This window comes from Dama dama, chromosome 20 (genome assembly GCF_033118175.1).
Source record: "Dama dama isolate Ldn47 chromosome 20, ASM3311817v1, whole genome shotgun sequence".
In the NCBI taxonomy this organism is placed as follows: domain Eukaryota; kingdom Metazoa; phylum Chordata; class Mammalia; order Artiodactyla; family Cervidae; genus Dama; species Dama dama.
Genome location: NC_083700.1, coordinates 111,205,836 through 111,221,362, shown reverse-complemented (window position 1 = coordinate 111,221,362; position 15,527 = coordinate 111,205,836). Strand labels below are relative to the sequence as shown.

Sequence of the window (15,527 nt, the reverse complement as noted above, 5' to 3'; positions counted from 1 at the left end):
ACCTTGAAGCTGGCTTCATCATCACGATGTGCAGGGAGCTGTCTGGGCCACAGGGTGCCCCCTCGAGAGTATGGTCCAGGGGTCTCTTCCCACCCCACCCTCTAAGCTAACCGGCCCTGCCTCACACCCCTGGCTGGCTCGCCTGCCTTCCCTCCCAGCTGCAGTGTTCTTTTAGGATCAGCGTCATCATCTTTCAATGCTCCACTCTCTGCCCTTCATTTCAATATCCCCAGCCCAAACCCCACAACTTAAGTTCCCAGTTTCCCGCTTCAACTGTGAGTAGCTGGGTTATAAGGAAAACACTGCCCAATACCTAACTACAAAAAATAAATGGCTCGATTATTTATAACACCCAATAGGTCCGCTGCTCTTATTAATAAAGCCTCCTGATTCCTTGGGGCTTCCCAGGTGGCTGCAGTGGTATAAAGAACCCACCTACCAGTTCAGGAGATGTAAAAGACGCAGGTTCAGACCCTGGGTCAGGAAGATCCCCTGGAGAAGGGCAAGGCAACCCACTCCAGTATTCTTGCCTGGAGAATCCCATGGACAGAGGAGCCTGGTGGGCTACAGTCCACAGGGTCGCAAAGAGTAAGACATGACTGAAGCGACTTAGCACACACGCATGATACCTTGGCTAGTCTTTTCTTTAGAAGACCATTTAAAGCGATGCTCAGGGCCACGAGAATAAAGGGCGGACAGGAAGAGGAAGAAGTTGAGGATTAATGGAAGAGAAAAGGCAGAAACGTGCACATACAATGTCTACTATATCAGGGTAAAGTGTCATGATTTTATCTGGGAGAAAGCAGTTTAGCTTAAGAAATGTTTATTTAGCACCAACTTTGTGCCAGGGACTAACGATATAAAGGTAAAGAGATAGCTTTTGCTGTTGAGCTGTCTCTAGGCAGCACAGTGGATCATTTCAACAGAATTCACCGGTAAAGTCAGCTGATGATGGTGGTGATGATGATGGAATGATGATGATGAAACATCAGATGCCAGGAACCTCACAGGAGACACACCATGATGGCTAGTGAGGGCAGGATGGAGAAAAATGACCCACCAGCACCCTCTTTAGTGTCTAAGAATAGACTTCACCACCAGCCCAGTTTTATGGAGCTATTAGGAAAACCCAGACTCAATGATTAAATCCCGGGTCCACCTCTAAACCAGGGGTGGGCCAACTCTAGCCCCTGAGTTTGTCAGCTGTTTTTGTGATCCAGGTGGTTGTTTTTGTCAAGTTTTGTTGGAACACGGCCATGCCTACTTGTTTACTCTCTTCTATGATTGCTTTCTTGGTGCAATCACAGAGCTAAACACCTGTGACAGAGGCTGTATGGCCTGCAAGGATTCAAGTATTTACCCTGTGACCTCCTGCAGAGAAGGTATGCTGACCCCTGTCCCAGACCACCTCTTCTATCCTCCAGGGGCTCTCAGGACCTCATTGACTCACCACACTCTCCTTCCCCCTGGTTCTCTGTTCCACCACGCTCCTGTCTTAATGCCACCAAAACTCACGTAAAGAGAAAGAATATTCTTCATTAAGAAGTTGTTTCATTACTCAGGGGAAAAATTCAAAACAACCTCCCCAACACATCAAAACAAAACCACACACGGGGTTGTTGTTTCAGGGCTGAATTCATAACACGACGAAGTTTGGGCAGCACAGATTCAGTTATCTGAACGCGAAACCTGACAGCCTGGAAGTGGGGGAGTCTCTGGGTCGTGAGCGCTGGCAGGCTGCGTTTTCCCCCTCAGCCAGTGCCGTGCCCGGGAGCTCACCTTTGACATCATTAAAGCTCGATTCTGAAAACCCTTCGCTGAGGTCAATCAGGGTCCCCTCGGACTTGCACCGCGGGAGGCCGCTGGAGTTGGCAGCCCGGATGCGCTGAGCCGCCATCCTGAAACGCTTTTCCCTGGGCGGACGGGCTAAGGTTTCATATTTCTCCCTCCAGTTATTCCAGCGAGCGTGGAAGCTGCTGTCTCAGGCAACCATGCTGCAGGACGGTGTCAGCTCGGCAATGTGCTTCTTCCTGTGAGGGGTGGAAGAAAAACAGAATTTCCCTGGAGCAAGTGAAAAGACACGGGTTAAAGAGCAAATCGACGGCAAGAGGGAATCCTTCCAGAGGCTGTGTCAATTTTCCTGGCCTGAGAGAACACAGTAGGGCTCAGGCTCCAGTTTCTATGCCCCCTTATGCCTGTCTCATGGGTCTCGGGGTGCACACAGTCCCAGCAGTGTTCCCTGGCCTGCTGTGTGCACCCCCTCTTGCTGGGGGGCCACAATGAGGTTTGTGAAATCTGCTTGAGCACCTGGCCGGCCCATTCATTACAGCCAAAGAGGAGGACAAAACAGCATCTGTCCACGCTGCTAGTTCCGGGGCTCAGGGAAGGGGGACTAAAGCTCAGTGTGCACAAAAAGTGGCTGGTCCCCTTGCCTCCAGTCCGGGGTGGGCCGTGCTTTGCATCACTGCAGTGGGTGTGAAGGGCCCACTCCCTGCCCACACACTCCCCTAGATCCTCCCTGGACTCATGAATAAACAAACACAACACACACGTGGCCACCTGTGCATGTAAGGTGTTCTCGTGTGACGTCTGCAGACGGAACGCGGTACATTCACCGAGTCACCGTGCTGTTAGCACGCCGGGAGAGGAAGATGTTGTGGGAAAGGACACAGCTTCCCTTCTGAGGCCTCGGTTTTCCTGGGAAGGGGCACCCAGGGCTGTGTGTGTGGGGGAGGGGCAGGGAAGGGGGGTGGTTGGTGATGAACAAGGTAACTGGCTCTAAGCAGACCCCTCACCAGGGCCAATGGACAGGAAAGGACCAGCCAGGAGTCAATTGCAGAGCAGGGAAGGTCACACACTCTTCCAGAGCAGACCTGGGCCGACGTTGCTCTAGCTGGCCACAGGTGACCACTGCACTCAGCTCAGCGGGCAACCGAGGGCAGGCGAATTTCACCCCGTAACCCTGGCCGCAGGGCCCCTGTTTCTGGATTGCTCCGTCTGCAGACAGCGGGAGATGCCTCGTCTTGACGCGGGTGGGTCACCCTTACTTGTGAGCGGCACCTGGAGCCCCAGCACCGCCCGGCGCAGCGATGCCGCAGTGGGCAGGACGGAGCCCGGCCCCAGGCTCCGTGTGCTGCGGGCAGACCCAGATGACGTGCATGCCGTCTGCTGGGGAGGAGCCCGTGTGGAGCACCGAACACGAGGTTCGCTTTCATGCTGGTAACGTGGGACAGTGAGAGCACCGTCCTGATTTGTCCAAAGGAGAGCGAGAGATAACACAGGGGAGGTGCTGAGAACAAGGGGCCAGACCCCGTGACTCCTGGACTCCCCGCCTCGGCCACCACAGCCTGGCATCAGGAGCCGCAGTCCTGGCTCTGAGTGACCCGTGGGCAGCGGCTCAAGGGCAGAGTCTGGGCCGTCTCACTGGATGCCACATTCCCTCACCTGAGCACGCTGGGGAACAGGCTGGCTGTGGGCTGAATGCAACCCCCTCCTTTGTCAGAGCTCTGACACCCTGCAGGGATATCTGGAGATGAGGAGGGGAGGAGGGGGTGGGGTGAGGGTAGATGAAGCGGGTGGAATCAGTGTCCTTACAGGAGACCCCAGAGAGCTTGCTTTTCTCTCTGTTGCCTGCCAGGTGAGGTGAGGACACAGCGAGAAGGCAGCCAGAAATGGGACCCTTAACCCAAGATCGGAGGCCAGGGGAGGGGCATGCATGTGCACAGCGGGGAGGTCAGGCGCGGCCGTCTCCCTTGGGGGACACTTTCCCTACAAACCTGCCCAACCTGAGCCCAGACCGTGGTCCCTCCCACCCGTCTCCCATCCTGGAGTCCTCCAGCCCATCCGGAGATGCCCCATCACACACACACACACACACGCACACACAAACTTCTGGATTCACACGCCAGCACTCACAGGCACGCCAGTTATTTGAAGGACGGGGTGAAGCATCTGGATGGTTTCCCCGATCGAGTGGGCCCCCACATGACTTCCATTCCTTCCCTGTGAGGTTACGGCTGACCACGTGCTCAGACCCGCTGCCCCACGCCCAGGTTCCTCTCTGCAGAGAACTGAGCTGGGCCTCCAGGAGAGAAGACAGTGACAGGGATTGGTCTCCTGCCGCCCCCCTCCAAGCTCGTCTCCTCCCGCTGCCCGCCCAGAGCCCACCCTCCAGGTGGGGACACAGCCCACTTCCCCATCAGCCACGGTGGCCACACGACTGGGCAGAGGCCACGTCGGAGCCGGACTGGATGCCTGGTGACCCGGCCAGAGGCGGCTCTGTCCCGACCAGGCAGCCTGCGGCCACGTGTGAGAGCTGGTTACTGAGATGAGAGGACGTGAAAACATTTTGGATCCAAAAGTCGAAGCCTCATTTCCTGGAGGGAATCGACGCAGAGGATAAAATGGGATTCGTGGGTGGGTGGATCGGTGGGGGCAGAACTCTGTGACGGTTCTGCACCCATAACCTGCGTTTTACAGGTGGGCTTTCAAACTAAGGACAGTTCCTACCTGTGATTCCTGGCCTCTTGGGGGGGTAGCAATAGGGAAAGAAGGTGGGGGTTGGTTAAAGTCAGGAGATGCCATCAGCTGTGGAATCTGCCAGCCCCCCACCCCCACCCCGGGCCAGGCTGCCCCCAGGACTCGGCAGTACCAGGGATGGCGCTCGGGGTCACGCCCTCAGTCGGTCACACTTCCTGCCCCACGCCCCCTAGTGCAACCCCGCCCCCCCCCCCCCCCCCCCCCCACCGCAACAGGCTCCCGGTCAGGACCCAGGAACCCCAGCAGCGGTGTGCTCCCAGAAACAGGATCCCTGGGGCTCCCCAGGGCGGTTCACCCTGACCAAGCTTCGAGAGATCGGGATGAAAGATGAGCTGCCCCCGCCCCCTGCCTCCCCCCACCTCCCTTTTGGAGCATCACCGAGCCCCCCGCTCACATCTGGGGAAGCATCTAGTGGAGAGAATAAATAAAAGTGAGGGTGGGCTCAGTCATGAGGCCTTACTGCTCCCGAGGATCGGTGAGGGTCCCCAGAGGCGGGCCGGCTGCCCAGAGCAGGGGAAGGAGCCCAGGGTTATAAAGAGCAAGGAGTTAGCGCCAGGCAGAGCAGGGCCCGTGAGTCTGGGGGACACGGCGGCTGAGCACCGCAGGAGAGGGAGGGCAGGGGCCAGTCTCGGCCCTGGACGCCACGGGAAAGCCACCAAAGCTTTCTGATCCAGAAAGATGACTATGGCTGCTGATGACACTGCTGGAAGCAGCAGTGCTGTTTTGCCTTTGAAGACTACTGACACAGTTTAGGAGAAGCCCGCGACAGAGCTGGGGGAGGGAAGAGACACAGGTGGCCCTGGCAACGGAGAGGGGATATCAGGCAAGCCCCACCCCGTCAGAACCCTGCACAGACCCTGGAGAAAGGGCAGGCAACCCATGTCCTCAGGAGAGGAGCTGGAGGAAGTCTGGATGGGCAGCTTTTACGCAGGGCTGGGAGACTAGTGGCCAAAAAGTCAGCCGAGGCCCCAACAGGACACAGACGGCTTCGCGGGAGCAGCCAAGAAAAGCAGAGATGAAGATTTAAGAGCGATCGCATTCCCGCTGCCCCTGCTGCTACCAAGGAGGAACCAGGGCCTCGAGGTGGGCAGGAGAACAAACCACAGAACACCACTGGGAGCTGGGGAGACTGATCCCTGTTTCTGCTGTGTTATCGATGGCAGATACAACCATGACCCCGAGCCAGTGCAGGCAGAAAGCGTGCCGGCAGTTACAGTAAGAGATGTGTGGTCCTTGTAAAGCACAGACACCCTCACTGAGGCTGCCGTGCAAGGAACCTGGAAGCCACCAGCTGTGTGGTCCTGACATCATCGCCACTTACCAGCTAGAGCTGAGAACTGAGGTCTGATTCCCTGACGACCAGAAGCCTCGTTCACACACACGTGAACGCACTCATTCACGCCCTTCCTTGGGACCAGGGCCCTTTGGTCCGTGGTGCTCCATGCCCCATGGAAAGCCTGGAACGGCTACTTTCCCCAGGGCAGTCCCGACATCCACCCCAGACACCAGCCTTCACCTCGGGGATGTTACTTCACAGCAGAGAGAGCCGGGCTGGGCCAGGCCTGTCGGGCGTGCTCCTCCTGGCACCTCCCGACCTGACACCATCAGGGTGAGGGTTCACGGGAGGCTCTGCAACTCCTCCTCCGGAGATGCCTGGAGGGACCCCCCCACCCCGACCCCGCGCTGCCTGGACGGCTCCAGGAGGCGCGGCTGCGAAAATGCTCTCTGCTTCCTGCCTGGCTGACACTAGAGCTCACTTTATTGCTCGTGGCTCCCCCGGATTACTACCCTGGTCCAATTCATGAAAATGAAACAAAAGGGAAACAGGCTCAGTTGTGTCTGACCCTTTGCGACCCCATGGACTGTAGCCCGCCAGGCTCCTCTGTCCGTGGGATTCTCCAGGCAAGAACACTGGAGTGGGTTGCCATGCCCTTTCTCCAAAGGATCTTCCCGATCCAGGAATTGGACCCAGCTCTCCGGCATTATAAGGGGATTCTTGACCATCTGAGCCACCAGGGAAGCCCATGCCCTTAATTTTCTCAAAGGTCCCTCCAGCTCAAACCGCCCACCGCGCCCCGCTGGGTGTGGTTTGCTGCTTTTAAACCATCAGAGGTGGAGCACCCCCTGCCGTGCAGCTCACATGGGCATCCGGGTCTATCACTCACCTCCACCCCGTGTGAACCGGGGAGCACTCCTCCGCCCACCCTGCATGTCCGTTGCAACTTCTGCTCCCTGGAGCGTGCTCACTGCCCTCCCCTCTGCCTCCCGGAAACTGTCTTCTCTCTCCCCACCCTTCTGGGCTCCGCCCTCCTCCCCCCAGCCCTGCAAGCCCAGGTGACTCACGTGACTCACGGCTGGCCTCAGCCCTGCAACCAGCAGAGGAGCTCTGCTCCTCTCTCCCAGAGGGGCCTCGGATTCAAGTGGCCCAAGGTCAAGAGCCACGCCCCCTGAATTAGTCCTGGCTTTATTCAAATAATAACAATAATAATGTGGGGGTAAATGACCTGATGCTCTGATCTGCTTGGCAGTGAGCTCACCCAGGTTCATCAACACTGTATTTTACCATCTGTTACACTATTCCTAGGGCTTCCCTGGTGGCTCAGCTGGTAAAGAATCTGCCTGCAATGTGGGAGGCCTGGGTTCAATCCCCGGGTTGGGAAGTTCCCCTGGAGAAGGGAAAGGCTACCCACTCCAGTATTCTGGCCTGGAGAACTCCACTGATGTACAGTCCATGGGGTCACAAAGAGTCGGACATGACTGAGCGATTTTCACTCTTCATGCTATTACTATATATTACTATACATTATGCTTTCTCTATTTTTTTCTCTATTTTATTATTTTTTATCATTATTACTTTCCTTATTTATTCCTTTTACTATTATTTATGTATGTGTTTCAAATGTCCAAAACAAAACATATTATAAAATTCGGGAAGTAATATTAGGAAGCCTCCATCATTCGCTTCTCCAGGAGGGATGTGTCAGGAATGAAGCTGTGAATATATGCGTGTGTGTGTCTCTTTGAAAGAGGAAACCTCTAAGGAGCCCTAAATACAAATGCCCAGGTGGTCTCACAGCAGAGCTGGCCGTGGTGGGGTTCCTGTGCGGTTGACAAGTGACCCCAAACTCCAGACGTGGTCACCGGGGGGCTCCCCCCAGGACTAGTGGGCGACCCGTACCTCCCAGTCCAAACCCAGCTCTGGGTTTGCCCCAAACCTCCTCCTCGAAGTCGCTACCTTTAGTCGACAGGAGAAGGGCTCATGCAACCAGCCCCAAAGGCCCCTGTCCCTCCCCCCGCTCTCCACGGTGGGTGTGCATGGAGTGTGTGTGTGTGTGCCCACACCCCACCTCACCCTGGGCAGCTGCGGCTGAGCTCCCCTCAGCACCTCCCGCCACTGTCCCCCCTCAACTCAATACAGTGGTCAGCTCCTGTCCATCAGGTCTAACGCGTCCAGCTCTGCCCTCCATCAGCAGGCAGGACTTCCTTCAAAACGGTCAGTCAGGACTCTGCTCACAACCCTCTGAAGCTTCTTAGGCCTTCGTGCTCCCAGTGCCCCAAGGCCAGCCTCACGCGCCCTGCTGGCTTTCTGGGCCTTTTCTTGTTCTCTCCCTCCCACCCCAGGGCCTGTGCGCATGCTCTCCTCGCGTCCTGGGAGGCCCCTGCTGAGTATTTCACCAGGCTGGACCCCTCACTGCAGTCCGGGGTCTGCGACACCCCACTCTTCTCTACTTTGGTTATCAACACCATGTTTTTCTGTTTCCAGACTGATTTCTCCAAGAGAATGGAAGCTCTCTGAGGCCCCCTGGATTGTCATAAGCCAGTACAGAGCAAGCTCTCAAATATAAATGAGTGAATGAATTCTATTTAAATAAAGAATCTAGTGTTGGAGCTATTTGACAGGTAAAGAACCTGCCTGCCAATGCGGGAGAAGCAGGTTTGATCCCTGGGTCGTGAAGATCCCCTCCCCATGGAGGATATGGCAACCCACTCCAGTATTCTTGCCTGGAGAATCCCATGGACAGAGGAGCCTGGCTGGCTGTAATCCACGAGGTCGCAAAGAGTTGGACAGGACTGAGCTGCTAAGCACACAACCTGGGATGGTATCCTTTAAAAAGTCCCAATCGCCAACAAGTGTGAAGTGACCCCCCGGATGGATGTGAAAGGGATAGTCATTCATTCGTGTCCAACTCTTTGTGACTCCATGGACAGTAGCCCACTAGGTTCCTCTGTCCATGGGATTCCCCAGGCAAGAACACTGGAGTGGGCTGCCATTTCCTTCTCCAGGGGATCTTCCTGACCCAGGGATCACCCCCACGTGGTAGAAGTCAGGTCTCAGTCAGGAGGGAGCATTAAAGCTTACTAATGTCTGACTCACAATTAATGAGGTTTTCTTTTCTTTAGTATACAGGCCAATTCACTCAGGGAGAAAGGAGCCCACTGCCAGCTGCCTCCCTGGTAACTAGGGGGCTGGTCTCTGGACGGCCAACACCTTTGTACAAGGACACAATTATTTACAGATGCTGGTGGTACACTCGGGAACCTGCACACAGCTGGTCAGCTACCCTCGTGGACTCATCACTCCCAGGATCCTGGAAGTCCAGAATTCTCCTGTGGGGGCCTGCGTGCCAACATTCTGCCTGACCAAGACTTAAAAAGCAAAACAAACTGGGCTTCCCTGGTGGCTCAGTGGTACAGACTTCGCCTGCCAATGCAGGAGACACAGGTTCAATTCCTGATCCAGAAAGATCCCCTAAGCGGTGGAGCAACTAAGCCCAGAACGACGGAGCCTGGGCGCTAGAGCCCGGGAACTGCAATTGCTGAGCCCACGTGCCGCGTCTATTGAAGTCCCCAAGGCCGAGAGCCTGTACTCTGCAACAAGAAAAGCCACAGTGAGAAACCTGGGCACCGCAACTAGAGAAAAGCCCATGCAGCAACCAAGACCCAGCCCAGCCAAAAAACAAATCAATAAAACAAAATTATGGAGAAATGCAACAAAAACCAACCAGGAAAAAGAACAGAAGCATCTGTGGGGTGGAGACGCCCCACGGGCGGGACCCCAGTGTGTGGAACAGCCAAGCCCCGGGTCCTCTGGGTGACCCCACCCAGAAAGGCACGGAAGGCAGGCGCCTGGCCTGGGCCCCTCCTGCGGGAGGCACCAGGCATCAAGGCGGCCCTCGGCTTCCCCTGGGTGGGTTCTGGTCATGCCTTGTTTTTAAGATGACTCACTTTCCACATCAGATTTTAATTTCTGGAGTAGGAGTATCATGTGGATTTCATCAGATTTCCTCCGGCTGAAAAAAAAAGCACGAGTTTCGACCGGCTCCAGGGCGCCTCGGTCAGCAGGCTCTGTGGACAGACACTTCATCCTGTCTGCTCCCCACCCCCTGATTCTCTGCCCAAGAAAGAGCATGATCCCGAGGACTAAAGTCAACCAGAGCTACCCTCCCTCCCTCCCCCAGCAGATCCACTTCCAGCAGACAGCCAGAAGAAACCCAGCGCCCGGGGCTCCTGACTCGAGAGGCCGACACGCCCGGTCAAGGCTGCGCGGAGGAACCTGGTGTTATGGACACCTCCCCAGGATCGAGGCGGAGCCCTGAGGAAGGCGGGCTGGGAGTGACCCAGTGGGCGAGCATGAGCCTGTCTGCACGCCTGGAAACGTCTACAACAACCTCTTCCCTCCAACGCCAACAGCCAGAGAGGGAGATGCATCCCCCAGCCTAAACAGCACCCTATCTCCCTCCACCTCCTGACCCTTGACTCCTGACCCTGACCTTGACCGGTCTGGGCAACTGGCCCAAGTGAAAAGGCAGCACATGACTGGTGTCCCTTTCCGGGTTCTGCTGTCTTGGCTGGGAACACACGGGCTTCAGTTAGGAGAGCTCCGTCCTGCACAGAGAAACCTGAACATTCCCGCCATGGAGTGGGATGCTTCCTCCCACCTTCAGAACCTTTCTGTGTCCTGCATCCGCCTGAAGCAGAGACGAAGGACGAAGGTGCTGCCCTCTGGTGTGGCCTGGAGAAGCGCCGCTTCCTTTGGGGGAAAAGCCCACGGCCCCATGGGAGAATCGGGGCCATGGGAAACCCAGCTGCTTGTTCCAGCGTCTGTCTGCGATGTATTTTGCTTTGGTTCAACAAGGACCTTGACTTAGGAGATAAGCGTTGGGAGCTATCGGAGCATTCCACAGCCGGTTGTCTGTGTAGAGTAATGAGGTTCTTGGGCAGAATCATCCGTTCTGGGCTCTGGGCACCTCCCGAGCAGGGGACCACATCTCCTGGGTGAACAGCTGCTGAGAGCTGCATCTGCTTCTAGGAACAGGCTCTGTGTACATTGGGCTGGCAATGTGCCCATGTTCAAGGCCTAACCCTGTTCACCCAAAGCTGGTGATCAAGCTCAACCCCCAATGGGAGGGACCCTGCCGTTGTGGACACCACTTCTCAACTGCCGCTTCTATGGTGTCAAGTGTGATGGCTGGAAGGACCCAGCCTGAGGACACAAGTGTTTCAACTGGTGCTCCATCGTGTCCGACTCTTTGGGACCCCACGGACTGTAGCCCACCAGGCTCCTCTGCCCATGGGATTCTCCAGGCAAGAATACTGGAGTGGGTCGCCATGCCCTCCTCCAGGGGATCTTCCTGACCCAGGGATCGAGCCTGTGCCTCCTGCGTTGGCAGGCAGATTCTTTACCACTGAGCTATGGGGGAAGCCCCAGTGTTTTCACTGGCCAGTGACAAATTAAGAAAATCTGAGTCTGGAAAATCGTGGGGTCGTGGGCAAGGGTCAGGGAGGGGAAGCGATGGCCAAGTGCCCTCCACTGCCTCTGCAGGGCCTGAACTTTTTACTCCCTGGCCTCCTGCCTCCAGCCTCCTGGATGCCCAGCTGTGGGATTTTTCTTTGGGGCGGGCTGGACCAATCCCATCATTCTCTTGAGTAAAAACAACAATCTCAAACCCTGCAGGGGCTCCTACAGTCTGTAGAAGACAATCCATGCCTGGCTTGTCTTTCCAGACTCTCTCTACACTAAGCCACCCTCCATGTCCGTATCACACTCGCCTTTGTTTGCCCTGAGCTCACCAAGCACAGAGACTGATTCTTCCACTTGGCTCTAAACATCCCGACCACCCTGCAATCTCAAGCTTCCATCTCTCTTTCCACCCCATGGACTTAAAAGACCCAAGAAGGCCCCCAGTTTCTGCTCCGTTAAAACCTACCCATCTGAGAGGACCCTCGTCATATGGTGCTTTTGAAGACAGAATTCCATCTTTTCTCTGAGCTCTCTTGGGCTTTATCCATTAACTCCTCTGGGCACATAGTGCTTTTACTCTGGGCATCAGAGCTGTGATCCTGCCTACGATTTTGCAGTTTCCAGACAACTACCCTCATGTTCTTGGAAGCCAGCTGGATACCTGGCTCCTCTGTAATTGTCCAGCACCAAGCACAAGGGCCTGGCCCCAGCGGGGGTTTGGTCCATCTGCTGAACAGACAAATGCTTCATTCAAACGTTCGTTCAGCATCGCGGTGCATCGGGGGACCACCAAAGACACAAGCGGATGGAGATCCAGTCTCCTCCCTTGACTGCTCATCATTTTGCTGGCGTGACAACATGCATGAAACGGACACCGAGGGGAGGGCAGGGCTGACGTCTCCCCCACGCCTCCTGAGACTACACGGGACGAGAAGCCTGCACGCCTTGGATTGCCCAGCACCCTGTGTGTGCCACATGGACACCCTCTACCCGCACGCCCTCCTGCGCCATCACCCCATTGCCGACCATGGCAGGGAGTTCAGAGATGACCCAACCTGTGCATGTCAAGTGCTCCCCAGGCACGGGGTTTAGCCGGTCTGGTGGGGTGGGGCTGCCCCCACCAAGTCACACGGGGAGAGCTGCGGCAGACAGGCTGGGAAGTAAAATCTTGTGATCGGCCCAGACTGGAAAAACTTCCCCACTCTGGTCCCCAGCCAGCGACGAGAAAGAAAAGGCATGATTATCTCCAAAGATGTTATAACAGAGATGAGAAGAGAGGCCCATTCACTTGACGGGCTGGAGGGAGGGAGAATCAGATTCTTAACTCTCATCTGACACAGTCAATCAAACTGTAAAACATCAGTACTGGGAGGACTTGTGGTTTCCAAGCATCAGTCTCTGATTTACTGTTTTCCTTTAGAAAAAAAAAGTCAAATTATTTAACACTTCTCTTTAAACCAACCTACTTTCTAACAATGTAAGCTTATTCAAAAAAAGTTATTCTAAAGGCTATAGCTTTAAAAAGGAAGCTTCTAGCTTTTTTTTTTTCTTTCTTTAAAAAAGGTCTTCCTTAGACTGATAAATCTTTTCTAGTATATATTAACTTAAGACATTTTTTAAAAGTTCATCTTAGCTACCACTTTGGGAGGCACAAGAGTAGCTGGTGGCACTCATTCTACAGATGAGGAAACTGAGGCTTGTCTGGTTTTGACTGAAAGAGGTTTTCCCTGGGGTTCATTTCTGAGACTCACGAAAATACCAAATTCAGACAAGCTTGTTTGCCTGGGAAGGCAGCCTCTAAGGCTTCATGCTACTCCTGAATCTATGGATGATTCTCATTAATGACAGACACGTGCCACATCTGAGGTTCAAGTTCAAGCGAAGACGGGGCAGGACTGAAAGACAGGGGAGGACTGCAGAAACCACAGGGATGGGGGTGGGAGGAGGGTGATGAGCAGGTAGAGAATAGGGCCACACCCACCAGGAGGCACCGCTGAGAACAACCAGCAAATACAGTGCGTGGCTGACACCAACCCCACAGAGCCTGTCCGTGAGCCTGGGAAGAGAGGGCCACCCGAGGACTGACTCCTGAGGACCAAGGGGTCAGTGCTCTGACGACCGGTTTACTGCTGCCTCTCAGCCAGGCCCTCCCCAGGACCGAAGGGAACTGTGTCAGTTTTATTCACCCGTTTATCAAAGATCCAGCATCTGGCATAGTAAGCAACAGATGAAACTCAAGGAATGAATGAATTTCTTTATAGAAAACCTACCATGCCCGTGACTAGTTGAGATATCCTGGGCAATAAACCAATCACCAGTCTTGATACTTCATCAATATTTACTAAGGGAAGGAGAGAGGACAGGATTCTTATCCTGCTCCCATCCCACTGCCTCTCAGCCTCTCTGTCCTTAGGAGATCAAAGCTGTAGGCCCAGCGGCTTCTGCACATTGCTGTTTACAGTGATACAGATGTGCTCCTGTGTTCAGCGGCTTGCTAAGTCATGTCCGACTCTTTGTGACCTCATGGACTGCAGCACGCCAGGCTTCCCTGCCCATCGCCAACTCCCAGTGTTTGCTCAAGTTTACGTCCACTGAGTCAGTGATGCCATCCAACCATCTCATCCTCTGCCACCCCCTTCTCCTTCGGCAGGTACGGAAACAATTATTTAACATGTGGCCTGAGGGTGTTCTAACTCCAGCCTGGGTTTATGCAGCTGTTAAAATTAATTTTCTAATACTCAAAAGAATGGAAAATCCACACCAATAGAACTTTGAGAAAAATGAAACCCACAAATATTACAATAACTTGTTCTTAGAAATGTGTACTTGCTAGAAAAAGAGTCAATTTCACACTGAATGCCGACAGTGATTATGTCCATGTGGCAAGCGTATGGATCATTTAGTTCTTTATTTTTCTCTAAATTTTCTACTTTTTGTAATTAAAACACACACACACACATTTTATAAAATAAATTTCCATCCTCCTTCCCAAACACCATGATTCCAGCAGGTCATTTCCAGCCTTGCAAGACCATTTTCTGAGTATGTATAACAACAGTATGCCATCTGCCAAGCTGATTACAGTTTCAAACACTTGACTGAGCATCTAGAATGATGCATTCATTAATCCCCGTTGATCTAAAGCCAGCCTTCCCAATTCCAGCTCCATGAGTTCCTATTCCTCCTGGCCTCATGATTCTACTAACTAGGAAACACAGGCCATCTGATTTGTGATAGTGTGATTTATTTTATACACATATGCGCTTCCCTGGTGACTCAGCAGTAAAGAATCTTCCTGCCAATGCAGGAGACGCAGGTTCGATCCCTGAGTCGGGAAGATCCCCGAGAGAAGGGAATGGCTACCCACTCCAGTATTCTTGCCTGGAGAATCCCATGGACAGAGGAGCCTGGTGGGCTACAGTCCACAGGGTCACAAAGAGTTGGACATGACCGAGCAACTGACACTTTCCCTTTCTCCATAAGCCCTCTGTAGAAACCCAAGGCTGAAGCTCCGAAGGCTTCAGGGCTGGTGACCACGTGGAGATTTGGGGCGGGGGTGCTAGGAGAGGGAGTGGAAGCCCCGCCCCCTTTCTCCATACCTTGCTTTAGACAGCTCTTCCGTCTGGATGTTCCTGAGTTATATCCTGGTATATTAACCCTGTTAGTAAAATGTTTGAGTTCCGTGAGCCTCTCTAGCAAATTAATCAGACCCAAGGAGGGGATCATGGGAAACTGCAATCTACAGCCATCTGGTCAGAAGCACAGGTGCCAACCTGGACCTGTGATCGGCATCTGCAGTGGGGCGGTGGCAGCAGTCTGAGGACTGAGCCCGCGACCTGGGGAAGCTGAGCTCATCTCCAGGTAGAGAGTGTCCAAACTGAGCCGAACTGCAGGACGCCCAGCCCAAGTCTGAGAGCTGGTGGTGGTGGCGGGAGTCCCCCCCACGGACTGGAACCGAGTGCAGAATCGTTCCCGACGGGGAGTCATCACCAAAAACGCTGCACAAAGGAGCTTGGGCTGCAGTGTCCTTGGGTACAAAGGACTCATGGGCCTGTTTCCAGGTCCGTGGAGGGGGGAATACCCTGACCTGCGGTTGCCCGCAGGCTCCCCGCTTTCTGCATCTATAAACGGCAGGGTGGTGACCGTCTTTATCTCCAAACTTTGGATCATTTTCTTGAGATGACTTTCTAGTAGAGTATGAGGCGTTGCCAAACTCTTTCCTGGAAAGCTGTAGAGAGTTACCCTC

The 15,527-nt window shown here is 54.4% G+C and overlaps 1 protein-coding gene across 3 annotated transcripts in view; it reads right to left on the bottom strand.

The window, feature by feature from the left end:
* SH3BP4 (SH3 domain binding protein 4) overlaps window positions 1-15,527 on the bottom strand; it is a 95,701-nt gene that overhangs the window by 19,535 nt on the left and 60,639 nt on the right. For all 3 annotated transcript variants that reach the window (XM_061122531.1, XM_061122529.1, XM_061122530.1), the window contains one exon: window positions 1,780-2,030. In XM_061122531.1, the coding sequence (XP_060978514.1) occupies window positions 1,780-1,897 (118 nt within the window). In that variant the 5' untranslated portion in view covers window positions 1,898-2,030. The remainder of the gene's footprint in view (window positions 1-1,779; window positions 2,031-15,527) is intronic.